This window comes from Mustela putorius, unplaced genomic scaffold (assembly GCF_011764305.1).
Source record: "Mustela putorius furo isolate JIRA1106 unplaced genomic scaffold, ASM1176430v1.1 tig00003845_pilon_pilon_pilon, whole genome shotgun sequence".
Taxonomy (NCBI): domain Eukaryota; kingdom Metazoa; phylum Chordata; class Mammalia; order Carnivora; family Mustelidae; genus Mustela; species Mustela putorius.
In genome coordinates, this window is record NW_025421998.1 from 74041840 (window position 1) to 74069739 (window position 27900).

The window sequence follows — 27900 nt, forward strand, 5'->3', positions numbered from 1 at the left end:
TTGGGTTATTATATAAACATTGTGACTCCAGGTTATCATGTTACTTTCATTTTTTCTAATGGAGTTATTATACTATTATCAACTTATTACCGTGCAGTAACTCACATTATTTAAGCAACACTGCTTAAAGCCCGTGGTGAAGCACTGAGATTCATGCCCATCTGGAAAAAGCTGAATGCCAAGAAGGATGCTCTGCATCAGGGTCATTCCTACTGTTATAAAGCATGAAAAAGAATGTAATAACAAAGAGTCATGGTTGTACGAATGCCTTTATGGGTGATAAAGTTTGAATTAGCATATGCAGAGAATTCTAAGACAATTAATGTCCACTGTGTTAGTTAATTGGTTGGGGTGAATTCTTTCTTCGTGTTTCATTTGCCTTATAATTAGCTGTAGCTCAGCAATTAAATCATGTCACCGGCCCACTGTGATACTGAAGGATGGTGATAGTGCGTGGGTGGGTGGCACAGCTCCATAGAGACTGTGCATATTAAATCAGAGTTGCTGGCTTCTTAAATGGTTCTCCTTCTTGGGCTTGGGAGCAGTTTTTTAACTTCTTGAATAATCTATGTGTTATCCATATACAGTTCATAAGTGCACTGAAACAAGTAATTCCGTACACAATTTTGACGAGCAAGACTGTAGCTTTGTAAACATCAAGAATTGTCCTCATGTACCATCTTTCTGAAACTAGAATTCAGATACATATAAATGTATATAACTTTTCCTATTTATTTCTCCTAGAAAACTTCCTAAGAAAGGTTTTTAAAGAAATCTTTGCTGTTGCGATTGTTGTTGCTGCTGTTAATCTGTCAGTATACCCTTAATTATCTCATTTAGCCCAAAATGTATCAAAATATTCTTTTAAAAAAATTCCGCAAAATTGCTACTTTAAAAAATGTATCATTCATTGAAGTAAAAAAATAGCATGTATTGGTTGTTTCTAAATCTATGTATACATTGATCGGTTCCCAGAATAATACATGTGTGTAGATTTCAGACTATAGAGAATGTAGAAAGTATAAAATGAAAGTCCCATGTAATCCCACCTCCAAAGACTACTATTATATGATTTCTAGTTTTATGTCATGCTTTGAAAATCTTTGCTCCCCACCCCCCGCCCTGATCAAAAAACAATAATGCATATAGTAGAAAATTTCAAGACTACAGCGAAGGAAAAAAACCTACATTGTAGTTCTACCATCCAGAGGTGAGCACTATTGGAAAGTTTGCCTTGGAACCTCCATGTATTTTTCTGTGCTTAGGAACTGTACCTATTCAGTGAGCAAATTTTTGAATAAAATGTGTCAAACTATTAAGTTATATATTCTGCTTTTTTAAAAAGATTTTATTTATTTATTAGAGAGAGAGAGCAAGCTGAGGGGGGAGGGTCAGAGAGAGAAGCTGACTCCCCACTGAGCAAAGAGCCCTTCACAGCAGGATCCCAGAACCCTGGAATCATGACGTTAGCCAAAGTCACACACTTAATTGACTGAGTCACCCATGTGCTGTCTCTCTTTTTTTTATACTAAAAGGTGGTAATCATTTTTCATGTCATTTATGATATGATTTTTAATGGCTATGTACTATTCTTTCATAATGGGTATATAGTGTTTAACCATTTTTCCTCTTGGATAGTTAGTTTTCTTTTTTTTTTTGCTTTTAAAATAATATATTTATAAATATATTTTGCCAAATATCTTGAATTCCTAGATGCATAGTAATTAAAAAAACAACAACCGATATATGCTTAATTCAGATGTACAAAACTTCAAAGATGGACAAGTGGATGAACAAGATTTCATCATTTTTAGGATGATGTTAACAACTAAATTTGAGAATGAGAAGTTTAAATCTTTTAATTTATATAGATAATATTCTAGGCTTAAACATCCTGTGTTTAGGTATTCAGACTCTTTAGTTGAGTGTATAATCACCACATTTGCACAAGGGAAGCCTTGCAAGTTATATGTTTTAATATATTATTATTTATGTCCCTGAGTTTTATATCCATTGAATGTTTGGAGCTATGTATATCATACCAGAACCTAAGTCCAAAGTGAAAAAGAGTCAAACACAGCATTTATGGGATTCTCAGTAAAAAGTATGACAAGCTTTCTTGGGTATGGTAATTTTAGGATGCTTTCGATTTCTTTCTGTTTTAGCAGACCTCACTCTAGTAGAAAATATATTAGTTATTTTGTTTCAAAATAAAAGCAAAAATAATTATAACTTGAAAACATAAAAGGATACTACCTCAAGTGTTGATTAAGGCCATAATTATGTGATTAGACTAGAACCACAGTTTTGTAGATATAATTACTGTAATAGCTCTTGTACAAAGAGCTGATATGATTTGGTACCCAACACTGCCCTAGGAGCTTCTTGCCACTCTAATGAATCCCCACTAAAGCCAGGGTAATAACATGTGTGTGGCAGGTCTGAATACTTTAATTTTAAGACATTATACAGTGCTGCCTCTTTCTGTGTAAAATATCTGGCCCTGATTTAGTCTTGACCCACAGTGAGATAAATGAACAAGGTAGAGAATAAAATAGAATACAGAATAGGATGTATTGGGATGTGCAGACATCATCCTTCATTGCTAATAATAGCCTTAAGGGAGAGTCAGTTATTTAACATGAGGTTTGTGTGGTAATGAATGGCTCGGTAATCAGCTGCCATCCTCCCTTACCCCCAACTCAGGAGGAAGTCATTGCCAGGCCTGCATGCCCTAGACTGAGACTGTGGTTTGGGGCAGCCCCTTGCTCTCAGATCCCAGAGGGCTTCCTGAACCCAACCATCGGGCCAGGCTTTGGAGCAAGCACCAGACTGCCATTTCAGAAAAGGCAGTGAGCACTGGAAACTCTAAAAGCAGATCTGAAACTTAGACATTTCTCTTTGTTGTGTCTCCCTAAATGTAGGGTCAGTTATCCAGAAGAAAGGTATGTTCCAAAAGGGAAAGAGCACAGGCTTTGGGATCAGGTAGATCTGTGTTCAAATTAAGGTTCAGCCCTTAGTAGCTGTGTGTCCTTGGGGGAGTCCTTTAACCTCATAAGTCTTAGTTTCATCCATAGAAAATGAGGGTAATCTAACTTTGCAGGGCTGTGGTGGGAATAAATGATTAAAAATATACATTAAACACCCAGAATAGTGCCTAACACATAGTAGCCCTTGGTAGATGGTCAGTAACTATTAGCCCTTCTTTCCACAGTATTTGTCTGTTGAACTGGAACAAGTATTTAAAAGTATGGCCTGATAAGACTTTTTTTCCCCCATAACAATGATGTTGGACATTTACAGATAATGATCTAAATTATACTGAAGGTATAATTTTTGCAAATTACTTACTGTATTTGCTTACTGAGTGGTCATGTTAAGTTATTTCTTTATGATTTAGTCTTTACGTCTGTCAGCATTATTTTATCTTAGCAAATTATTCCCAAGAGAAACTTAGCCTTTCTGTGTTATCATTAGCAGAGCTGTGTGTGCTAGTTTTTCTTTTTTTTTCTCTTCCCTTTTGGCAGTGCTGGGTTGGGGGTCACGGTGGTATTTTAAAAAATATTTTTTCTATATATTTTTTAGAATGTTTTGGAAAAACTACCTTGAAAATCCACTTTTTTTCTTTTAAAATGGGTTTGTTTCTTTTAAAACAGTAACATGATAATTGACCTTTCAGTGGTAATACGGTTTGTAATACAACTAGTCAGGGGTGCCTTCTGAGTTTGTGCTGTAGGATTTCTTGGCATGAGGTTGACTGACTCAGACTTAGGACTGTGGCCTCATTAACTTTGGGTTTTAACCAACTACTGATGTACCTGGAGGTAAACTGCCTGCTTTAATTAGACAGTTGTTAATTAAAAACATGTACATTTCTTCCTTCCTTTCTCTCTCACTCTGTCATTCGTTTGTTTGTTCTTTCTTTTACATTACAGATGAATGGGTCATTCACAGTGAGGCATGACAATGTCTGAAAACTATTCAAGATAGGAAGAATAGATTCAAAAGGGAGAGAAAGGCCATTTTTAGGAATTGGCAGCATTTATATTAGGGATGACAGAAGGCTTCTGGAATTTAGATGCATCTTTTAATACCTTTTAAGAAAAACTGTCTTCCTGAGATTTGAAAATACCAGTGTTCAAATTTCCGTTTACTGTCACCTATAGACCTTACTTAGAGCTACGTGTGTTTGTGATTCGCCACTTAATAATCTGCTGCCAGCCCTGGACCTGGGGAGATCATTTTAGGTGTCCTCTGGAGTACTAACCACTCATCTGATGCACATGCAAAGCCAAATCTAGCTCCTGGAATTGAAAATAATAAAGCCAGGATTTGAACAACTGGGCAGTTGGAACACCTGAATACTTAAAATATTGGTCTGTCTAGTGGTTTCCCCTGTGGCTTCTTACCTCTCTTGGTTAGGCATGTCACCCAGATAGAGACAGCCATAACACAGCTTCCAGAAGACCATGTGTTTTAGGGCTGCTTTTCCCTCAGAAGAGAAGTAAATTAGTCATTGAACTTTTAGGGAACGCAATGAAAATAAAAACCTAACTTAAAATCAGATTTGAATTTTACTACCCTATGGGTTACAGTTGCTTCTTTGGCCCAAACTATTGTCTTCCTTTGAGGCAAACTTTTCAGCTGTAAGTTAGCAGAGGGTTTCAAAACAAAGCAATTAAACTAACAGAAAGCGAAAAAATCAGGGTCAATAGAGTTGAAAACAGATTTATTTTTGTTTTGTCATTTAATCTCAACTGAAAAATAGGAATATATATATGTAACTCTCAGGTTCAAGCTTATGTCCCTTAAAGTGCTTCACTCTATAATTATTCTTTAAGATCTACATAAAAAGAAGAATCTCAGAGAAAGTAAACACATTTCCTATGATCAATCCTACGTCTTTAAAAGTTTGGTGTAAGAGTGAGTCATTAATGGATTTCTCAGGGTGGATCTTGTTGCAGTGGAATAAAGGTTTAAATTTTATTCCTAATTCACTTACTAGTTCCTATGGTGCTGTTTATATTTTCTTTTAACTTCATTCCACTTAATGATAAATTCTCTTTTTCTCTTTCCTGCCAGACTTCCTGTGGAAGTAGCCTATGCTTGCTGCCATAATTCCTTACCACTTACTGTCTGGGATCACTTGCAATTTGACTTTGGCCCCACTTTGCCAACATTCTCCAGATTCTCACACTTTATGTCATACTGTTAAGAGCCACACAGTGTTGAATTTACCTCTGCAAATCTGATATGCCCGACCTCCCACCCTGGTGGTATTATAGGAGCTCCCCTCTGAGGGAACTCTCAGAGCTGTACGTTTCCCACACCTTTTCACCATTACTAGACGGGTATCTTATCACATCACTGTTCAATGAGTATTTTCTCACTGAGGAAGTCTGATTTTCTCCACCTGGCATTTGAGCTAGCCTAATCTCCCACTGCTGCTTCTCATCCTACCATGGTACTCCAGCCCTTGCTTTTGTGTATGTGCCGCTGTCTGTGTAGCGTCTGTACCTTCCCTTCCCTTCTCTCCAATCTAATGATAAAAGATTTTCCTTCTTTTAAAGCCCAGAGGGAAGACATCCCGTTTATTAAGCTTTTCTGATTCTTTTGACTAGAAGAAATATTTTTTTCCTCTAGATTCTCTTCTGTAGCTCTCTTCTCTTGTGTTATTTGTGTGGACATCTTATTTTCCCTTCTCAAGGGGATCATCAGTCTCATTATATCATTTTATTTCCTAGCTCCACTCTCTGATTCATCTGATTCAGCGTCTTGTACTTTTCACTTTTCTTTCTTTCTTTTTTTTTTATTAAAGATTTTTATTTTATTTTATTTATTTGACAGAGAGAAATCACAAGTAGATGGAGAGGCAGGCAGAGAGAGAGGGGGAAGTAGGCTCCCCGCTGAGCAGAGAGCCTGATGCGGGACTCGATCCCAGGACCCTGAGATCATGACCTGAGCCGAAGGCAGCGGCTTAACCCACTGAGCCACCCAGGCGCCCCCAGCGTCTTGTACTTTTCTTTATAGTTAAGTACATTTTGGATAAATGAAAGGACAAGCTGGTGTTAATAAATGCAGAGCATTTGCCGAGTGATGTTTTAGAATATAGGTGCCTGTAGCTCCCTGGAGCCCGCCCTGTGTTGGTTGCAGGGGAATTGAGGCCAGTGAGAGGTTAGTAGTTCATGAGAAACAGAAAAATTCATAAAGTGGTCTTCAACCCTAAATTGAAACTTATTTTTAAAATTTTTTTTAAAGATTTTATTTATTTGACAGACAGAGCTCATAAGAAGGCAGAGAGGTGGGGGAAGCAGGCTCCCTGCTGATCAGAGAGTCCGATGTGGGACTCAATCCCAGGACCCTGAGATCATGACCTGAGCCGAAGACAGAGGCTTAACCCACTGAGCCACCCAGGCACCCGAAACGTATTTTAAATGGCTAAAATTGCAAGACTTATATAAGCCACTTTCCTGTTCTTGGTCAGGGTAGAGTTCATTATTAGCCTATTTGTAAATTAAAGTGAACAGATAATCTGAGATCTTGCCTCACTTGCCCTTGAGGGTTCCTGAAGTTTGTATGTAACCTGGCTTTGGACATTCCTTCAGGGCTTGACAGAAGCAAGAGACAAGAAGCCATGAAGAATGAACACTCTGATATAGTTTCCCAGATCACAGCTGAGAAAAGAAAGAAGGAATGTGCTTGCTCTACTCCTCAGTGGAACCAGATGCCCAGTAAAGCAGAAATAGTATACCTGTAAAGTTGCCAAGGCAACGTCAAGGGTAAAGAGAAGAGTAGACAGAATGATTTATGAGGATTTCTTGCCATTGGAATGGGTCTAAAATTATACTTCCATGTCTTCCTCACCAGGGTAAATTCCACAGGATTTATCAAGGGAATTGTAATGCATAAAATCTTGAGATGCTATCAGAGCCCAAGGAGACTGAGGTGAAGGGCAATGAGAGGAGAAGCAAAAGCAACACATGAGAAAAAGGGCTTATGGTGTGTTTTTAATCCTCTCTTGAATGATGCTGTGCCTAGATGTAAAACTGATTTTTTGGGAACATGCAGATGTTGGATATTTAATATGTGCCTAGAAAAAAGAAAGTCCATTTACTGGGGCAAAATGGAGATGCTTGATTTCATTATTAAAACATTACTCTGAGCTTCTATTTTAATATTAGTTGATTTACAAAGACAATTTATGGATGAGCATGTGGAATGACATGTTGCCATGGCAACAGAGGTTGAAGTTGCATTTATTTATGAATAGTGGGAAAAGAAGCTCTGGGGTAGATAAAATTGGCGTATCTTAACACTCTTTCTGGGCATACTGCAGTTAGCCACAGTTATCAGATATCCACACTGATTTTCACTTCCATGAATTATACATGACTGCACCAATTTTATATTGCTGCATAACAAATTTCCACAAATATAGCAGCTTAAAACAACACATATTTATTATTTCACATTTTCTATGAGGCAGGAATTACAGGCACAGCTTAGCTGGACATTTGCTCTGGGTCTTATAAAGCCATAATCAAGGTGTTGAGTCGGCTGTGATCTTACCTGAAAACTCAACTGAGGAAGAATCTGCTTCCAAGTTAACTCAGACTGTTGGCAGAAACCATTGTCAAACTGAGGGCTTCAGTTTCATATTGGCCGCTGGCATCAGCCGCTAGAGGCTGCTTATGGTCCATTGCCACATAGTCCTCTCAACGTGGTCACTCTCTTCATTACACTACAAGGACAATCTCCAGCATGTCTGCTACTGAGACAATATCTTACATATCTGTTTGCTAGAAGCAAGTCGCGTGTCCCACCCATATCCAGGGGGAGTGAGTTACATAAAGATGTAACACCAGGAGGTAGGGATCATTGTGGGTCGCTTTAGAGTTGATCCATCACAGTGTCATTGTGAGAAAAGGGCAAGTTTTTTTTTCATTTTAAAAGCTGTGCCATCTGGAAATCTGCTCAAAATTAGCATATGTATAAGATAAAACATTTTTCAGTTTTTTGTCCCTTGGTAAATGAGGAAGAGAAGTGAAATTGCAACTCTACTTTTTCGAATCTGATGGGAGGGAAAAGAGAGGTTAGCAGGGTTGGAAGAACAATGAAATGAAAGAAGAGAATATTCCCTATTCTCACATAGAAAAATGCAAGTGATGGATTAAACTATTCCTGTATGTTCCCAAACCCGCTTTGGAGGTCTGAGAAAACAGTTTGATAGAAAGTTCCTTCAAGACTAGCATGTGTCTTAATGTACTGTAGACATGGGACTCTGTGTACTTCCTGTAATTAAATCAGAAATGTTGCTTTGCATGAAATGGACAATTTTCTAGTCCATCTTGATATTGCTGTCTCAGGGCTTGGAAGGTACTGTAGCCTTCATGATTTGTTCTTTGTATTTAAAATCTTAGTAAACCATCATGCTTAGGTTATAGTTTAGGCTTTAATACAGCTTATGCCGTAAACTACATGGGGACTTGAAGAAAGCTAAGGAACGGGATTGCAGGTTTCCTCGTGGACTGTGGCTGAATTGACTGTTCCCACAGCATCTAGTAAGGCAAAGATCAGAGATTTAGGATCACATGGCTGAGTAAGGGATTCAGTAATTTCTTTGCTTTCTAAAATGGCTGCTTTCAATCTCACCCTCTTCTTTATTACCACCTCTAGCAATTAGAATTCAGTTAAAAGGGCCCTTTAACTACCTGGTGCTTCCATTTAGGTGACTTAGTTCTTGGGCTGTGGTCTATACCACAGTGGTCGGCACACAGAAGCTGGTGCTCAGTAAAGGCTGGTGTACTGCTGCTACTGCTCCTGCTGATATTAACAGTCAGCCAAGTTTCTTCTGTTTTTTTTTTTCAACTGGACCAGCATGAGGTGTAATATCACAAAAGGAAGAGTACCATAGGGCGCCTGGGTGGCTCAGTTGTTAAGCGTCTGCCTTTGGCTCCAGTCATGATCTCAGTGTCCTGGGATCGGGTCCCACATCGGGCACCATGCTCGGTGGGGAGTCTGCTTCTCCCTCTGCTCCTCCCCCCACTCATTTCTATCTCTCTCTAATAATTAAATAAAAAGGAAGAGTAACGTGAACATAAATAAAGACAGCGATAATACACATTATTTGCTGAGGTTTGCTGTGTTAGGCACCTTATCTACACTAGTGCCTTTAGTCCTCACAGCAACCCTGCAACAAAATAGATTTTATTCTTATTTATTGGGCAGTGAAACAGCCTCCAAAGTATAGATTTGGGCCTGTGTTGAGATATATGTTACCTTATTTACAAGAAAAGTAAGCAAACCAGAGTCCCCTATTCCTTAAGTACTTTTTCATTTAGGCTACAGTGTACAGCTTCCCCTTGCATGTGGTTGTTAGTGAGAAGTGTTCTGTAGATGATCTTGGAGACTAAACAGCAGTGAATACCCTTAAGTTTTAGAAATACAGTTTGGATCCATTCTAATTTATCTCCTCTGAGAATATCCATTCGCTATTTATCAGTATTCCACGTATTTGTACCTCAGGCACTTTTGAAAGTAGCTTCACGTCTTTAGTACTGATTCCCCACCAGTGCCTCAACACCCACATGTAAGTCTGTGGCACCTGTGTTGCAATTCCCTTTCCTTCCGTGGGCTCGCACCTTCAGGCCCCTGAGCTGCAGTACTTGTGTGGAATGTTCTACAGCTCTACCTCTCACGGTCCCTTCGCCCCTGCAGCTGCGGGCCACATCTGTATAACTCATGATTCATCTTCTAAGTCTCAGACAGAATGCTATTTCTTGGCAGAAATTTTTCTTGATGTCCTAATCCCTTTGGGTTCTCTGTGCTTTTGTAATTCCCTGATGTGTGCTCTTCGATACTTGCTTACCCATTTCCTTGCCTCTCTCACCCATTGGATTATGAGTCTTTCGGGGGTGGGGGACAGGCAGGACCAGTGCTTCCCAGCTTCCAGCTGGGGTCAGCCCCCAGGGAGCCTGTGCTGGAGTTTTGAGGGAATGCACATTTCCTCTGAGCCTCACAGCAGCCCTGAGAAGGTGTGAGGCTTTACTGGGCCCTACACATCACAGCTGATGTCACAAGTTACAGACCAAGGCTCCTAACCCTGTCTTTCTCTCCCAGAGGTAATGCTTTTACCTAAAATCTCTTCAGTTTTTTTCTTTGCCCAGCCTAAATAAACTTAGTTTCTTCAACTTTTCTCCCTAGGGACTTTATTTCTAACATATTCAGTGGTTAATGATTGTTATTTTATAACTTTTTAAAGTTTTTCTATTTCACATACCATATTTTAGAAAGGCATTAAAAGGAACACAGGACAATAATTTTTGGTGTTATAGAATTTACCACACTGCTAATTCCGTTCTTTCTAGCCAGTACCTCCAAGTCTTTGATGCTGCCTTAGCCTTTCCATTCCAGAGCTTCTCTGTGTGTGAGGTAGAATATGTCTGAGGAGACAAACACAGGATTATGTGTTCACCCTGTTCTGCAGAGGTCTTTTCCAGGAGTGTGGTTTGGGGATTGCTAGTGCTCTAAAGAACATGAAAGAAGGCTGTTATTGTGTTGAGAGACAGAAATGTGGCTGGCTTCTCACAGACACAGCCTCACAGGGCCATTCCACATGATTCCTGAGTAATCCCTGCTCATAGGAGTGATCCCTCACTTCCATAGCTGACCTGTTACCTCCTCTCTGCTGTGACCTAGAGAGGTTATTTAATTGTCTTTAAGAAAGGGTTGTTTGTTTGTTAAAATTAAGTAATCTCTATTCTCAACATAGTGCTTAAACTCAACCCTGAGATCAAGGGCCACATGCTCTACTGACCGAGCCAGCCAGGCACCCCTAGGTCATTTAATTTTCAGTCCAGGTACCCATCCCTCCTACCTAGTTTCTTCTCAGAGCCATGCTTTATTAAATGGGGAGACTGTACTAAGTTAGAATTGGGCATCATCAGAAGGCTCCATGATTCAGTCCCCGAGGCTGCCCTTGACCAACTTCCGGCAGTGTTCTTGGAGCAGTGACTTGTTAGGAGTGCCCTGCTAGATCAGATGAAAAGTCTTCTGATGTATCAATCTTTGTATCTAGGTTAATAGGACATTATTGAAATTTTATGAATCTGTTCCTCACAAAGCTAGATTAGCCTTTGTTTTTTAATTTATTTTGCTAACCCAGCAGGTATGGAGGAAATAGTCAAATATGTCTGTAGCAGGAAAAATCCAGTTTATGTTTCAAAGCATATACCCCACAGTTTTCTGTGGCAGTTTTTAGGTACTTTATCAGGCCCTTATATGCTTTTACAAATAATTGCTAGTGTCCCCCATTGCTGATGAAACAAGGCAAGGTATTCCTTGTTTTTAAGGCATTCTGGTCTGCAGCGTGAAACCCTCCTAATTTAATGAGGGAATCTTCCATTGGATTCTCCCTTCTTTCTCGGTGCCTACCTGCTTTTCCCCTCTGGGGCTGCCCACACCAATGATAAGATCACAGGGAACTTATCTTTAAAGGTTAGAGGTAAAAATAAGTACAGCATTAAAAACATCCAATCTTTTAGTGTGATTTATTTAGAGTTCTTCTCCCTTTGAAATGAAAGGCTTTCCTTTTGCTATTTTGTTCTTTCTTCCTTGTCAGCAATATCTGCATGCATCGTGTGATGCCATGAGCCTGAACGTTGGGGCAGGCCTGCTGGCTTTCAGGTCTTTGCCTGCCTCCAGCTGTGAAATACATGAATATTAATGTTGACCTCATGGAGCTGAAGTGAGAATTAAACTCTCTAATAGTGAAGGTGCTTTGTTATTAACTTTAAGTACATAGATAGATGGAAATGGCAAGTATTAAGTGTTGATGATTTATGCCCAGAATTGCCAAAAGCCACATCTTAGTGATTTCAGCCAGGATATTCAGAAAGGCCGTAAGGTTAATAGATTATTAAAGGCACCCCTCCCACTCTCTGAAGTGTTTCTGTTTGTGCTACTCTCATTCTATATGTGTGTCTCTCTTTCTTTTAATGACTTCCATGATCTCTCAACTCTAGTAGCTTTCTACAACTGGATATACCAGAGAAGTATCTTTTAATTTTTAATTACCGCTGCTATATAATCTTAAGTAAGTGAAGCCAAATGGGAACACTGCCTAGTATTATCTCTCTAGATAACTCACATAATTTTCTTTTTCATTGATCAATTAATTCTTGAGTTAATGATTTTCAGGAGCTGTTTCCACTCTATTGGTCTGTGCTTCTGTTGCTGGGGAGTTACAGCAGGCTCCTAAGTCACTTTTCTAATTGAGGCACATCTTTCCTTCTTTCTTTAAGAAGTGGATTTCGTAGAATTTTATACTCACTTTGTCCCAAGAAACCTACTGAAAAGTATATGATACAGAAATGAGAGTTCATAACTATAATATAAATCAAATACTCTGTTTTGGTGACTTTTAAAAAAATAATGGGGAGTGTGGGGTTATTTATAGTGTGAGGATGGAAATTTTGAGAATTTTAGGCACTTCAGAATCAGACTGGCAGTTACAAGCTCTAGGTTTGTGTGTTTCATTTTTTCCTTTAAAAAATATCTTCATTTTTCCACTAACTTGCTTGGGAAATGACAAATCAGCACATCTTTGGGATTTTAATGGCCAAGCAAACCCAACCTTAACTCAGCTGTCCCTCTTCAGTTCTAGACTGACTGTGCCTTCTGTGCCTTTCTCTGTGTCCCGAGAAGAGTCCTCATAGTCAAATTGTGACTATCCACTGAGCACATTATGTTAGTTCAGACTCTTGAGATTACAAGTGATAGCCCACAAGTCAAACAAACTCAGTTCAGAGTGGGTGCAAGGGAGGGCGGGCCAGTAGCCAGGAAGGATGGAATCCATGCGCCCTTCCACATCAGCATCTCTGCGAAGCGTCCATGGCTCAAGCTGCTTCCCTCCTCAGGCTCTACAACTGTTAGGAAAGGCTGTGATCTTTTCTCAGCATCTTGAAGCAGCCCTCTTATTCTGCTAACCTTACTCTTCTGTCTGTCCCTCCTCCTCCCTGTGCTGGTTTAGTTAATTCCTACTTATTCTCCTGGACATCTTTTCCAGCCTTCGGCCTGAGGTGCATCCCGTGTGTGTGTGTGTGTGTGTGTGTGTGTGTGTGTGTGTGTGTTTTGTTTTAAATTCAATTAGCCAACCTATAGTATATCAGTAATTTCAGATGTAGTGTTCAACACCTTTTATGTGTTTTTATAACATCCTTTGCTCAGGACTTGTCTATTCACTTTTCAACCTTTATGGTAATTGCTTGTTTACTTGTTCATTTCCCAGCTAGACTGTGGTCTTCTAGATGGTGGGAACTGTGTCTGATTCATGCTTCACTCCTTGTCCATGGTCTCTTTCATAAACAGAGAGATGTATTTGTTGAATGAGTGAACATGGGATCTATGGTCCTTCTGGTGGCTTGGTTTTCTGGGCTGAGCTCAGGACAAATGACAAAGCATTTTCCCCTAATGATACCAAAGTCCCACTTCTAACATCCTTCATTCTAAAACTAGACCAATGTGATACCTTTCCTCAAACAGACTCAGTAAAGAAATGTGAATATGCATGCAAATAGCTCTTTAGGTCACTTGTTGTTTTGGTAATAATAAAAATTTCATGTAATATTTAGGTACAAATGATAATGACTTAAAATATACTTATAAAATCTGGAAGTGAACTTTACTTAATGGATAGCCAGATCAACTGTATAGTTGATATGAACAGAGTGACAGAAGTTGGTCAGAAAGATTCTTGACTGAGCATTCGTTTTTAGTGGTTTATTTTTTACCTTTTTTTCATTGACTCCATTTGTTTTGATGAGCAGTCTAACAGTCTTTTAAGTAACGTGAAAAAACTTTTAGTAATGCATGCTAACTTTGTCAATTTGTCCTTTCTTCTTAGGGGTAATGATGGTATTAAAATCTTTAATAACTGCCAAAAATATACCCTTAAACAACGTGGGATTGAACCTCCTGTGTCCACTTACACGTAGATTTTTTTCCCAATAAATACTGTATAGCACTGGAAATGTATTTTCTTTTCCTTATGGTTTTCTTAACATTTTCTTTTCTCTTGCTTATTTTATTGTAATAATACAGCATATAATGCAAATAACATGCAAAATACGTCTTAATTGACTTTATGTTACTGGTAAGTCTTTGGGTGATAGTAGACTGTTTAGTGAAGTTTTGGGTGATGTCAAAAGTTATGGGCAGATTTTTTACTGTGTGGAGGTTTGTTGCTTCGAATACCCACACATTCAAGGATCAGCTGTACTTACTTTCTATTTGTTCTAAAGTTGAAGTATTCCTTGTTGGGTCATCAAGAACGCTAATGTGTGGGTCTCACAAAATATATAAGATCTTCTCTTTTTGACTGACAGTTTAGTAACCAGTTTTGGTTAGAATCCTCAGTGGTTATGAATCCATGAAGACCATTCACAGCAATAGTTTTGGGAGGCAGAAACTAAAAAGCTGCTTTTTTCTCTTTTATGTGGCTATTTTCTTTCAGGACATAGCTCTTGACACCTAGCATTCTGAGCCTTTGTGATGCTGAGCCATTTTAATGGGATTTTGTTAGGGTTCTAAGAATTTTTGTCATCTGAAACAAATGATTTCACCAGACAGAAAAATGGAACACTCTGTTTTATTGACATACTTATATGTTCCTTATTCTTCTCCTTCTCTCTTTTTTTCAGTGAGCATGTTTTTGAACACATTAACACCGAAGTTCTACGTGGCCCTGACAGGCACTTCCTCACTAATATCAGGGCTCATTTTGGTAAGTGGTAGAATCCTTCTTATCTGAAAGCATGCTGATTACTAACATGTTAGTATATGTACAGGAAATAATTCTGGAAGAATATATACCAGTAGCTTATGGTGATTCATCTTGCATGTGTGTATATGTTGGGTGGTTGGACAATAGAGGCCTTCCATTGCCCAGGTTGCATATATCTAAAATATTTTTTAAAAATTTAGATAGTCTTATATTACTTTTGTTGAAGGGGAAAAACAAAATATAAAGAAAATGGAAAATAAAGGAAGACAATTCTGTGTCAAATTCTAGTGTCTGAGACACTGTAAAATACATGTGAACCAGTTCAGCTAAAAATGTTTTTCATCATTCTTTTTAAAATGGATTATTGACCATAATCAAGATCAGAAATACAGCCCAGTTTCTTTATTTTTATTTATTTATTTATTTATTAGATTTTATTTACATTCAAGTTAGTTAACAAACAGTGTATTGCTAGTTTCAGGGGTAGAATTTAATGATTCAGCAGTTGCACATAACACCCAGTGCTCATTAAATCAAGTGCCCTTCTTAATGCTCATCACCCAATTACCCTTTCCTCTCCCCTCCCTTCCAGCAACCCTTAGTTTGTTCTGTATAGTTAAGAGTCTTTTATGGTTTGCCTCTTTCTCTGTTTTTGTCTTATTTTTCCTTCCCTTCCCCTCTGTTCATCAGTTTTGTTTCTTAAATTCCACATGAGTGAAATCATGGGGTATTCGTCTTTCTCTGACTGATGTATTTTGCTTAGCATAATACATTGTAGTTCCATCTGCACCATAGAAAATAGTAAGTTTTGATGGATGAATAATATTCTGTTGTAGATACATACCATATCTTCTTTATCCATTTGTCCACTGATAGACATCTAGTCTCTTTCCATAGTTTGGCTATTGTGGATAGTGCTGCTATAAACACTGGGGTACATGCTGTTTTGCCCAAGTTTTCATGTCCAAGAGACCACCAAGGAGCCAAAACCGATGCAATCACACGAGGGTTTATTTGACAAGCTTAAGCTTGGGTCCAAGTATACCCGACACAGCGGAGTAGGGACTTGGACCCCAAGCTTAGTTAAGGCAGGGGTATTTATGGGTTCCTGTTATTAAAGCAGGATGGGGGTTGCTGGAACCACATCACGGTGGGGCTTCCTATTACTAAAGCAGGGTGGGGGGTCTCTGGAACTAAAGCAGGGTGGGGATTCCTGTTACTAAAGCAGGGTGGGGGTCCTTAGAACTAAAGTAAAGTAGGGGAAAGTTCAGCCATTGGGCACAGGGTTCTGAGATGGATGCCGGAGCTAAGATGGCTGTACTTATGCTAAGGCTAAACCTGAGGTAGGATGGCCTTAATTTTTCTTGGCCTCCACACACATGCCCCTTTGAATATGTATATTTGTATCTTTGGGTAAGTACCTAGTAGTGCAATTGTTGGGTCGTCGGTTGTTTTTTTCTTAACTTTTTGAGGAACCTCCATACTTTTCTCCAGCATGGCTGCACCAGTTTGCATTCCCACCAACAGTATAAGAGGGTTCCCCTTTTATTGCGTCCTTGCCAACATTTATTGTTTACTGACTTGTTGATTTTACCCATTCTGATTGGTTTGCGGTGGTATTTCATTGTGGTTAGCCCAGTTTCTTTAAATGTATTGAGGTGGACCTGGCCATTATAAGCTTTTCTTCCCTTTATCTTCTTTTCCTCCAAAATTTACATTTCCCTATTTCTTTGACAGAGAGAGAGCACAAGCAGAGGGAATGGCAGAGGGAGAGGGAGAAGCAGGCTCCCGACTGAGCAGGGAGCTTGACGTGGGGCTCAATCCCAGGACCCTGATCATGACCTGAGCTGAAGGCAGACGCTTAACCAACTGAGCCACCCAGGCACCCCCATTTACCTATTCCTTTCTTTCAAAAATTCCAACTAGGCAAAAGCAACAATAATCATCTCTATGGCTCCATTAGTTTATGCTCTAAATAATTTTAAGTGTGATAAAGTATAACACCCAAAGTAGGTTTTTGTTTTTTTGTTTTTAATTTAAGTGACCTTACATGGGTACCATCTAATTTACTGTAATCACACTAGTATAATTAAATGACCTTTAAGGAGAAAGTTTTAATTTTTTTTTTTTTTTTTGCCTACACATAATGCTGTGATTACTAATTACTAATTTTTATAGAGATAAGAATAAAAAAGATACGACAGAGTTGATGTTAAGAGAAGAGCACTAGAAAAACACAAGTTTTAGGGGAGAAGGGCATATAAATGGAACAAATACATATACGAACCTAGAGCAGTGGAGGGTTTCAGAGGCTTGAGCTCGTAGGGTAGAGCAATGTATGTAGGGCAGAAACCTGTAAACAGCTTAAAGGAATGATGGTAATTTGGGAACATTTCTTTTTGTGGTCAAAGCATATTCAGGTTAATCTTGCTCTGCTGTATTACCTGGGTTGCTGTACCCAAGGGAGGAAATGTTTGAAGTTGATATTACTGGGACAGAAATGTGAAGAACATGAGTAAAAACCACTCCAAGATGTTTTATAAATGGAAATCTGCATAGAAAGCCCAATACTGCACAGAGACCAAGCCAAGGTGAAGGGAAGCATATTAAAACTTCTCCTTGATATCGGTTGAAATAAGGTGTGTATAGTAATTTGTACCTTATTGCCTCTTATATGCAGATCTGCATACCCATCGTCTCTAAGTGTTCTCTGTTCTGTGGGGACATGTGAAAAATAGGGATACTAGAGAGAGTTGTTCACAAAGCTTTGCTTAAGCACATGTTAGTTTGTGGCAAAGTCAGGCCTAGAACCCATGTCCTCAGGTTCCCACCTTGATATTCCTTGATGGACTGAAAATCTTCGAACTTAGAAAATGCTTTCAAATGCTTGATAAATGATTAATGAAGATGTGCTGAAAACATGGCAGCCTTTTAGCATGTATATTTTTGGGGGGAGAGGAGAAGGTATTTCAAGTCCTTACCTAATAATTATTTACATTTAAAATAACATTTTAATATTTTCTTTCTAAAATAGCTTTGAAATATTTTTTGATTAAACAAACCAAAGAAAGTGAATTTTTAGGTGTAATCTGAATAACAATTTCATGCTAAAAATTAGTAATTCACTCTGATGCAGAAAATAGCTTTTTGTTTGTGTATTCCTCCCTCAAGGGTATTTACTTAAGAATGGTTTACCCACTTAGATGGTGCTTACTGTGTGCCAGGCACTGATCTAAGCACTTTACATGCTAATTCATTTACTCTTCACAACAGTAGGAGGAGGTAATTGCCAGCCTTGTTACATTTTACTAATGGATAGGCTGAATAGGTAGCATAGGCAAGTGAGTAACAGGCCTTAGGTCACATCTCTGGCAAATAGTGAAAAGCAGGAGTTCATCCCAGGCAGGCTGTCACACATTTCATCATCTTCTGGTTAAGTTCTCAGCTGTTTTCCTAGCTTGCGGGACAAATGGTGGGTCTGGATTTTATCTTGGTGTGGGTTCGCTAGGCTATAAATTGAGTGTCAGGGTGTGGGTAATTTCCTTCTTCTCTGGTAACCTAGACCCAGCAATCCTTTTACCTTCCAACTCAGGGAGGTGAAATCCCACCTGCTTACTTTTCTTGTTCTCCAAATGAAGGGATTTCAGCAGAGCAAGACTTCCTCCGCCGGACCACCTCTCCTGTGTGTGTGTCAGGGGGTGGGCGGGGGGCAGCTGCTGAAACCAGACAGGCAGTGCGGAGCGTCTCAGGTGGCATCTGTCCTGCAGCCTTCTCAGGAGGCACCGGCTGTGCTTGATGTGAAACTCTGAGCTTCAGAAAACCCATGATGCTTGAAGATTTTGGAAGGCCTTGCTCAAAAATGCTCGGTCCCTACTGAGGGCAAAGTCGCTACGATGCAAGAATAGTTCTTGATAGCTTTAGCCTCCCGCTTGAGAGATTATGGGCATCGGTGTTGTCCTGCCTTTAAGGATTTAGCTTTGGTAGCCCTTGAAATGTACTCAGGGTTGAGGTTTCTATTCAGCCACTGTTCTTTTCTGCCAAGTGCATTCATGGAGAGGCAGCACTGAGGTAAAGGATCAGCTCCTTAGTGGTTTGTTTGCTGGCACGGAGAGACAATTACCTAACTGCTCTCCCCTGAGCGATGGACAGAGAGCCGAGCAGTGAACACTGAAAGTACAGGGATGCCTCTGGGGAAATGGTTGTTTGGGGACCTCAGGATTCCTATGCTGGAGACAGAAATTGTCATGCAGTGTGTTGTCTTAGGAGAAGAGGGGCAAATAAAAACACCCTGAAAAAGTCATCTGACTGAACAAATATACATAAAAGTAAAATGTATTTGGCAAATGCTACTGTCTTTTACACTAATGTGTTTAAAAACAGATGAGTACTAATCGATGTGTATTTTACTAGACATCACTGCTTCTTCTTAATTTTGCAGGTTGAAAGCCAGCAAAGAGTTTGGTTACACCACCTACCTTTCACTCTTCCCTTTTGGTCTCGTGCCCACATACTCATCTGGCCAGCTCTCTCCCTTGCTTAACTCCAAGCGGCCCCTCTGCCCTCTTGGCCTCTTGGCACAAGGCTTCCCATCTCAATCCAGTTCCAGCCACAGGAACTGCACCTGTCCTCACAGTCCAAACCAACCAATTTAGTCTTTTAGTTGCTTTAGCAAGGACATGTCCAGTTTGTTTAAAGTAGCCTCTCAGAATAATGTTCATTTCAGTGGAGAAGATTTCTGGGTTTTCTTTTTATTTTTGAGAGTGGGAAGGTGGTTATGTGGAGAAAATGCTCCCTTTAATTTTTTCGAAATGTTGGTAGAACGGGGAAAATGCTGTATCTTATATGGACTTTAATGCATAGATTCCCCATTAACATGGATGTATACATGCTTCTACACCTACACATTTTACATTCTACACCTACACTATTTTACACATATATTGAATATATATAAAAAGAGGCATCTAAGGTATAATTTTAAAAAGTGAGAATTAAGAACTAAAGAGGGAGGAAATTAGAATAGTAATAGTAGAAGACTTAGCTCATAGATTACATGTAAAAAATTATGTTTTTGGCAAAGTGTAGAAGAGATGAAATTAAGAATAAGTTGTATCAAAAGGTCCATTTATTGAGGCCCTACTCTATGCCAGATATTAAGCACTTTGCATATATTACTTCATTTAATTCTCTTTAAAAATTCTAAGTGGTAGATAAAGCAGTGGCTTTATGCTGCTGAGTATAAACAGACACAAGTGTTAAATAATTTGATCAAAGTTATATAGTAGAGAAGTGGTAAAATTTGAATATGGATCTCTTTGATCATGTCCTCCATCTCTTCCTGTTCAAAAGTAAGGAAGTTGGACTGGAAGATTGTTAGGGATCCTTTCAACTTTTCCGTATCCCTCTAAAGAACTTGACTTGAACTTGAGATAGCACTTTAATTGACAGATGTGTGGATCACCCTAATGATGGTGATTCTGGAGGTACCAGTCAAAAAAGACTTAGGGAAACTTGATTGGAAGGGCTCTTAGGGTGTGGGAAGCTCTATATAAATGTCAGAATGTGTTGATTTATGAAACAAGTTATCTCTTGTCTATACAATAAAGAAGGAGAGATGCTGTGGGGATCACATGGTAGGGGAGCCTGCAGATGATTAGAGGAAACTGAGGCTCATTCAGCTTTATCAGATTAGCTTCTTGGGGTCACCATAAAAATTAGTGATTTTCCACAGGAGACCAAGCAAAGTGCCAGACCAGAGAGTAGACATGTGTCTGTCAGGCTCTGACTGTAGACAGGAGTATTTGAGTGGATCAGATTAATGATTAGACATGCAGAAGTGAAGAAGGTGAGTGAGCATAGCAGATAAAGGGACAAAACTGCGCTTTGGCTTTATCAGTTTAGATTTGAGCACAATTTGAGATGTTTGAAAATCATGTCCTTGCAGTGCTGGGGAAAAGAACCCTCGGAAGCCATCCAGTTTAAACCAGTAAAGACTTAAAGATTAGGCATCCGGAAAGCTTATGACTTGCTCAGGTTACCCTGAGTAGGTAAGGGTGGAGTGAGGACTAGAAGTTAAATTTCTGCTGCCTTGGCATAGTATCATTCTGCCTCTCATAATGGTGTTGATCAAGAAAGTGGGTAGCAGTAGTATCTAACAGTTGACGTTTTTATTTTAATAGATCCATAGAAATGGGTTAGGGAGGTAAGAAAGGGGGTAGAAGGAAAGAAGGAAAAAGAAAAGAAGAGAAAAGAGAGAGAAGGATGGGCACTACACCCTTCCCTGGAGGAGACATTTTTTCTTTATCCAATTGACCATGGATACTTACCACAATTTATAATTATGTTTTATTTGTGTCATCATTTATGGCCTTTGTCCTCTGTGTAATGAAGCTTCACAGAGACTGGGACCATATCTGTTTTTTATATACAATAATATAATGCCTGGGTAGACTCTCATAAAATATTTGTTGAAAGCACAGAGATCCAGTGAGTGAATGAATGAACTGATTGTGTCAGAATGATCTGGGGAGCTTGTTTAAAGCGATGGATCCAACCACCACTCCAGACCAACTGACTCTGAATCTGAATCTCCAGGAGAGGGACCATGAGGATAGCGGCCTCATGGCATGAACTGGCAGGGCCCGAGGCCCACGGTGCAGGATGGCTTCTCCCCATGTCAGTACGATTCCTGATCTACCCCTGGGAGGGCGACCCTCCTCTTCAGGCCATACTCATTAATGCTACAGTGGTAAATCTCATCCTGTGAACATACAGACATGGAGGTGGAGATGGATCATTGACTATTGACCTTGAAGAAAACCTCACTTTTCTGTCTTCTCTCTTTTCTTAAAACTTGGGTGATAGGTGGCCAGGAAAACGGGTGAAGGGCATGAATACCAGTTCTTCACTTAGCCCCCCTCCATTGGTTAGGGGCACACGACTGAGGAGGGACTGACTAAGACCAAGGAAGTGGGAAGCTAAGACCCCTTCTATAGGGCGCCAGTATTCCTAAACAAAACATAACAGGAACCAGAAGGGAAAGACAGTCTGTCATGTGGAGTTGGGGTCAGGGTAGGGGTGAACTCTGGAAGGGTCACTAGGTGCAGAGACAAGGATGTATTTGGGAATTCTAACAAGAAACTAAAAAGATTATGAATATTATGTAATCCATGCCCACTGCCTTGATATCTCATTTAAGCATAGAAGACCCCCTTTTGCCCAAATATACCACCAGATATATTTCTAAAGACTTAGAACAGGTGTCAATTTTGCCATCTTTCTATTTGGGAGCAGACTACATGAAAGTTTCATGTTCTCTTTCTAATCTCCAACATCACTGTATCTATGCACCTGTGATATTATTACCTACTTAATCGTTAAGAAGCACTTAGCCAATTTCAGGCTGAGACATCCTTGTATTTCTTGTGGGCTTAATGGAATTGGTGTGGAATTACTAAGGTGCTGCTGTATGGGAATCTTGAAGCATTTTTAAGTATAGGGTATAGGGAAGTCCCTGATTCACAAGAAGTGTTTTGTATATGGAATATGTAGTTCAGGAAGAAGAGGACTTATTGGCTAGGGAAGAATCTAGCCATCTTCAGGAAAGACTCAGCTTTTAGGTTTGCAGGGTAGGTGGAGGGGTCTTGTTTGTTCATCCCTTTGCCAGATTTTTCTTCCTTCCCTGTGGGAGAGTAGTACTTTAGATCAGCTCCAAACCTGGATCTCTACCCCTAATGCCAGTGCTTTTTGGTCATTCTCTCTACTTCTGCCAAATAGTATGGAGGGGGTCACAAGGCATTGCTAATGGGGTACTTGACAAATTTTAAATATGATGTGGGTCCTGAGTATAGTTTTTGGTCCTTCTGTCCTGCAAGATATAGATCCAAACTACTACGTCGACTCTCACGTTTGCAATTCTATCCCTACTTTCCTTATTCTCAGAAGGCAGGCCTTACTGTCATCTCCACTGAGATTAGTGTCACCCACTTTGTCCCTTTGTTGCCTTCTTACTGGTGTAGCAGCTCATATCACACCCTATTTTCCAAAATAGAATGTTCCCCTCTATTCATCGTTCATCCTTCCTTTTCTTTGGCAAGAAGTGGTAGGTAGGGTGGATGTGCTTTCTGGGCTCTTGGCATCATGCCTCTTGGTCATTTGTACTTTTTGTATTTTTAATGTCTCTCTTTTCATTAGATTCTTTACCCTTCCACAAATTTATATGTCTATCCTTTTTTTTAAAACAACAAATAAAAAGAACAGAAGACCTTTCATTGGTCCTGCTGTTGATTTAGACTATCTTCCATTAAAGCACTGGGCCAGCCCTTGTCATCCATCCAGTCTTGTAATCATTCATCTGTGTATCCATCCAACATTAACTGAGGGCTTACTGTGACATTATTTTGTGTATCAGATAATTGAGTCCCAGAGAATCAAGAGACCCAAACAAGGTCACACAACTTGGCTATCATGAAGTGTATATGAGTTTTGAACTCGGCTAGATGGGAGGGCAACTGTTGATTTCCTAAATGCCACATTGAATGGATGATTTTTAGTTCTCGTCTTACTTGATCTGTATAATCTTTGGCGTGAAGCATGAATTGGGAAAAAAAGCACTAAAGGGATTATGCATTTAAGACTTGAGATAGTAAATTTATATTTTAATTCTATGGTTGTCAGATTAAAACCTGTTTTATTCCACTGAGGCAAAGCCCACTAAGCTACTAGCATGTCCAAGGACTAATTTTAAAATCTTGATTTGTTTATAAGAGCTTTGCTGTTTACATTGTCGGTTATGCACCAGGGAGAAGAATTCAAAGTGACATCAAATATGTGTGTGTTAAATAACACCATCTGCCCATTTGGATGTGTGCAGCTATTTAAAAATCCTGTGAGGTTCTGGCCCAAACCTGTCACGTTTCGGGATAAGGGGCAAATTATTTTGCTAACCCCAAATTAGAAGACTTAGTTTGAGGTTTAAGAAGGCTTCAGGTCATTCCCTACTTTCTTTTGCAAGTTGTTCCTTCAACAGGTATTAGAGTCTCTGCCCTAGGATACTGGGGACATTCGTATAGTACAAAGAAAGACCATGATAGATAAGAAGGCATCTGCTGCTGTGAAAAAGACAGGCCTGAGAAGACTTCACCCTTGCCCCCCAAATAGCTGCATGAATAACCCAGTCTTTACTGAGATCTGTTAATCCTGCATTAGAAATCCTCGATGGAAGGTCTGTCTCCTATTATCATGCAAATACCTCATTAATATGAATTATTTAGGATGAATTATCCAGTCCCACTTGATAAACTACTTCTGGATTGGTTTTGATGGCTGAGAAGGCAAAGGGACAGTAGAGTCGATGAAAGGCAGTAGGATATAAAGATTTGAAAAGGAAAATGATAGGCTACATCTGTCTGTGTTTCAGTATGCAACAGAGTTGCAACAAGATGTCTTGTTGCAGAGCCCTGGTGAGATCTGGGACTTTAGGCTGAGCAGCTACTTAATTTGCGGTGTGACTTTGGTCATTCCTCATTCTTTAAATGGAGATTGTGCATGGCCCTTTAATGTCCCTTTTAGTATTGACATTGTGTGATTCTTCTGCAGAAACTGAGAAATCTGGAGTTCCAAGGTATGTGCGTGTGTGTGTGTGTGTGTTGTGATGGGTATAGGCTATACCAGGAGGAAGCTGTGAGAGGTGTTGTGGTCTGTGGCATGGACTCGTGGTATCAGGGGCCACATGTACATTTTATATAACCTTGGAGCACAGCTCTTGCCTGGTGTGGAGCACTTCCTGCATGTGACTGAGTGAATGAAGTCCTGGCAGGTGCCCAGCAGCATAATATAGAAAGCAGCGCAAAAGCTTAGGGTAACAAAAGCTCTCCACCACAGTGATTGAGAGCCATTGCCAGTTCTGTGCCCATTGTTCTTGGGGTGCTTGGAGCCTTCCGTCTCTTCTAATAAAGGCGAAGCCACAGATCTCTTAAGGGCTTTGTTGAGTGGTCAGAACTGAATGGTGAGCAGTACCCTTTTTCACAGTGATTTCTCGGGCTTTCAGCTGACAACTTAGTAACAGACAAGAAGATGCTGTTCTAGCCTGAATCATAGACTAGTGACAGCGGAGGGCATCAGTATGTCAGATGTCCCGTGCAGGGAAGGTATGTACATTGTCAATATAATAAATGGTAGCTTTGCTATTACTTTTGAGAACCAAACATGCAATGGGTACTGAACTGGGGATTTTACATGGGAATTGAAACTAGGTGTTTTACATGGGTGTGAAAATGGAGGACCCTTGAAGATAAAGAATGAATATGATTTCTACTTTACAGTTGCAGAAACTGCTGTTCAAATAGGTGAAATAACTTGCCTGAGGTAACAGACTCCTTGGATTCATGGTTTGTCAGTTTACCATTCTTAGCTTTGTTGCTTCAAGGAAGATTTCTTATTCCTAGCATTCTACATGTTATAGACTAGTTCTGTCCCTTCTTAGCTTTCATACATATTCTCTTCCATGTCTGCCCACTGAAGTTACTGGAATGACTTAACATGTGAAAATTTATATAGTCAGAGGGGTAACTTTTTGGAATTAAATTAGAGTTGTCATAGAATTGGAAACATTTGATTTGATTGATGTCTCCTTTTAGTCATTCACAGATGTTCTTTTTGTCTTAAAAGGTGTTTTGTTTGTTTGTTTGGTAGAGTGGAAAAGAGAAAACATTGATTTTTAAGTAATAGCCCAAAGTCCATTCCAGAGTAGATAACAAAATCTTGTTTTTATGGAATACGTAATCATAAGCCATCAAAAAAACACAAAACAGGGTCACCTGGGTGGCTCAATGGGTTAAAGCCTCTGCCTTCAGTTCAGGTCATGATCTCAAGGTCCTGGGATCAAGCCCCACATTGGGCTCTCTGCTCAGTGGAGAGCCTGCTCCCCCCCACCCCGCCTCTTTGCCTACTTGTGATCTCTGTCAAATAAATAAAATCTTAAAAAAAAACAAACCACAAAACAAAATATTGCCATTTTCAGTGACATGGATGGAACTAGAGGGTATTATGTTAAGCGAAATAAGTCAGAGAAAGACAGTTATCATATGATCTCACTGATAATGTGGAATTTGAGGAACAAGGCAGGGGATCATAGGGGAAGAGAGGAAAAAAATGAAACACGACAAAACCAGAGAGGGAGACAAACCATAAGAGACTCTAAATCTCAAGAAACAAACTGAGAGTTGCTGGAGGGGAGGGGGTTTGGAGGGATGGGGTGCCTGGGTAATGGGCATTGGGTTGGGTATGTGCTATGGTGAGCACTGTGAATTGTGTATGATTGCGTACGTCACAGACCTCCACCCGTGAAACAAATAATATATTATATGTTAATAAAAAAAAAAAAAGAGGGGCACCTGGGTAGCTCAGTGGGTTAAAGCCTCTCCCTTTGACTCAGATCATGATCCCAGGGTCCTGGGATCGAGCCCCGAATCAGGCTCTCTGCTCAGCAGGGAGCCTGCTTCCTCTCTCTCTGCCTGCTTCTCTGCCTACTTGTGATCTTTGTCTGTCAAATAATAAATAAAATCTTTAAAAAATACATTAAAAAAAGAAATAGGTAAGCATAAAAGTAATTAATTATATGTTAGTACGACATTCTGTATTATATTATAAAAATATGGTATAGTTAATCCTATGAGACTCTGGGATATAGCTGATTCTTAAATTTCTTCTGTGTGATGATTTGTGGCTGCTTAAGGAACAAATCCCAAATAAGGCAAGGAAGAGAAGAAAGAATGTGGGAACAGTAGCTTTGAACAGTAGTGGGAAAGTGTTCCCTGGAGGGACCAAGGGGCCAGGGAAGTAGGCTTAGGGGAGGTAGCTTGTTTTCCCAGTGCTTAGAAGTCATGATTGCAGCCTAGTCATATGAGTGTTACTGCTTCTTTCCTTTTAATAATGAAAGGTACCTCTTTTCTCCTTTGTAATGCATGGTATATAATAATTGGTAAGCTGGTGAACTCGGAAACCTTAATGGTGTTCAACAGATGCTTATGTTTATAAAACACTTCTTAGCAGGTGGGACATTGCTAAGTCTCTCAGTAGTTGAGTACTATCTGTACAAGAAATGGGATGCCTTCCATTCTTTCTGTAAAACCAGCATTTCTCTAAGGAAATGCTTGTTTTTAAAATAAAAGTAAAATTTTGTTATCTTAAAATTTTTATGCAGGTATGGCTTTAATAGAATGTAAGGTGCCAAGACTTGGAATATTTCATAAGCCATACTTCTAAAACTTGCTTATTTGTAGACATTTCTGGAGTCGTCTTTCTGCCATGGTGATTTTGTTAGAATAGTAGTAAATTTGGAGGAAAACGATACTGAGCAGCTTTTAACAGTGTTCTTTTATCCATGATTGTAGTTATGGATTTTCTTTGAAAGCTAGTATCAAGTGGAGGAAACTACATTGAGAATTTAAAATGTAATTGGTGTTCTAATTTTATTAAACTCTTAATTTTTAGAATAAATTAAGCAGAATTTTTGGAGTAAAAATTAAGTATTTAAGGTGGATGTAATTAGTAAATGCAGTATATTTCTTGGGTATGTGTAGAAAAATCATGAACAGTAACAAGGACCATAATCACTCTTACTGTCTTTCTATTCTAGATATTTGAATGGTGGTATTTTCGCAAGTATGGAACATCATTCATTGAACAAGTCTCAGTAAGCCACTTGCGCCCCCTCCTGGGAGGGGTTGACAACAACTCCTCCAACAATTCTAACTCCAGCAATGGGGACTCAGATTCCAACAGGCAAAGTGTCTCAGGTACGGAAAGTCCTTCAGTTTGAACATGATTTACTTATTTTTACTAAATTATTATAACTATAAGACTGTAATACGTTGTTATTTAAATATTAGTCTCCGGAGAAAAATGCTGTTTATTTTCCCAAGGTGTTGACAGCTTCTACCAGGGAAATAGAATAGAAGCATCACAAGGAAAGGAAATATTTATTTTGTTTAATTTTATTTTCTCTCCATTTCGGTTTAGCTAAGGTTCATTTACTTAGGTCAGTATTTCTAGCCTGAGTCTCTGGCCTCCTTTTCCCTAGTTTGTCGAACTTTACTGAATGTTTCCATTCTCTTTCA

General features: G+C 39.4%; 1 protein-coding gene across 10 annotated transcripts in view; it reads left to right on the forward strand.

Annotated features, from left to right (window-relative positions):
- The window catches only part of ST7 (suppression of tumorigenicity 7), a 236648-nt gene that overhangs the window by 102868 nt on the left and 105880 nt on the right, over nucleotides 1–27900 (forward strand). For all 10 annotated transcript variants that reach the window (XR_006601386.1, XM_045062910.1, XM_045062909.1 and 7 more), the window contains exons 2-3: nucleotides 14700–14782; nucleotides 27420–27579. Coding sequence is in view for 9 of the 10 variants with exons in the window: in XM_045062910.1 (XP_044918845.1) it covers nucleotides 14700–14782; nucleotides 27420–27579 (243 nt within the window). In the remaining variant the exon portion in view is untranslated. The remainder of the gene's footprint in view (nucleotides 1–14699; nucleotides 14783–27419; nucleotides 27580–27900) is intronic.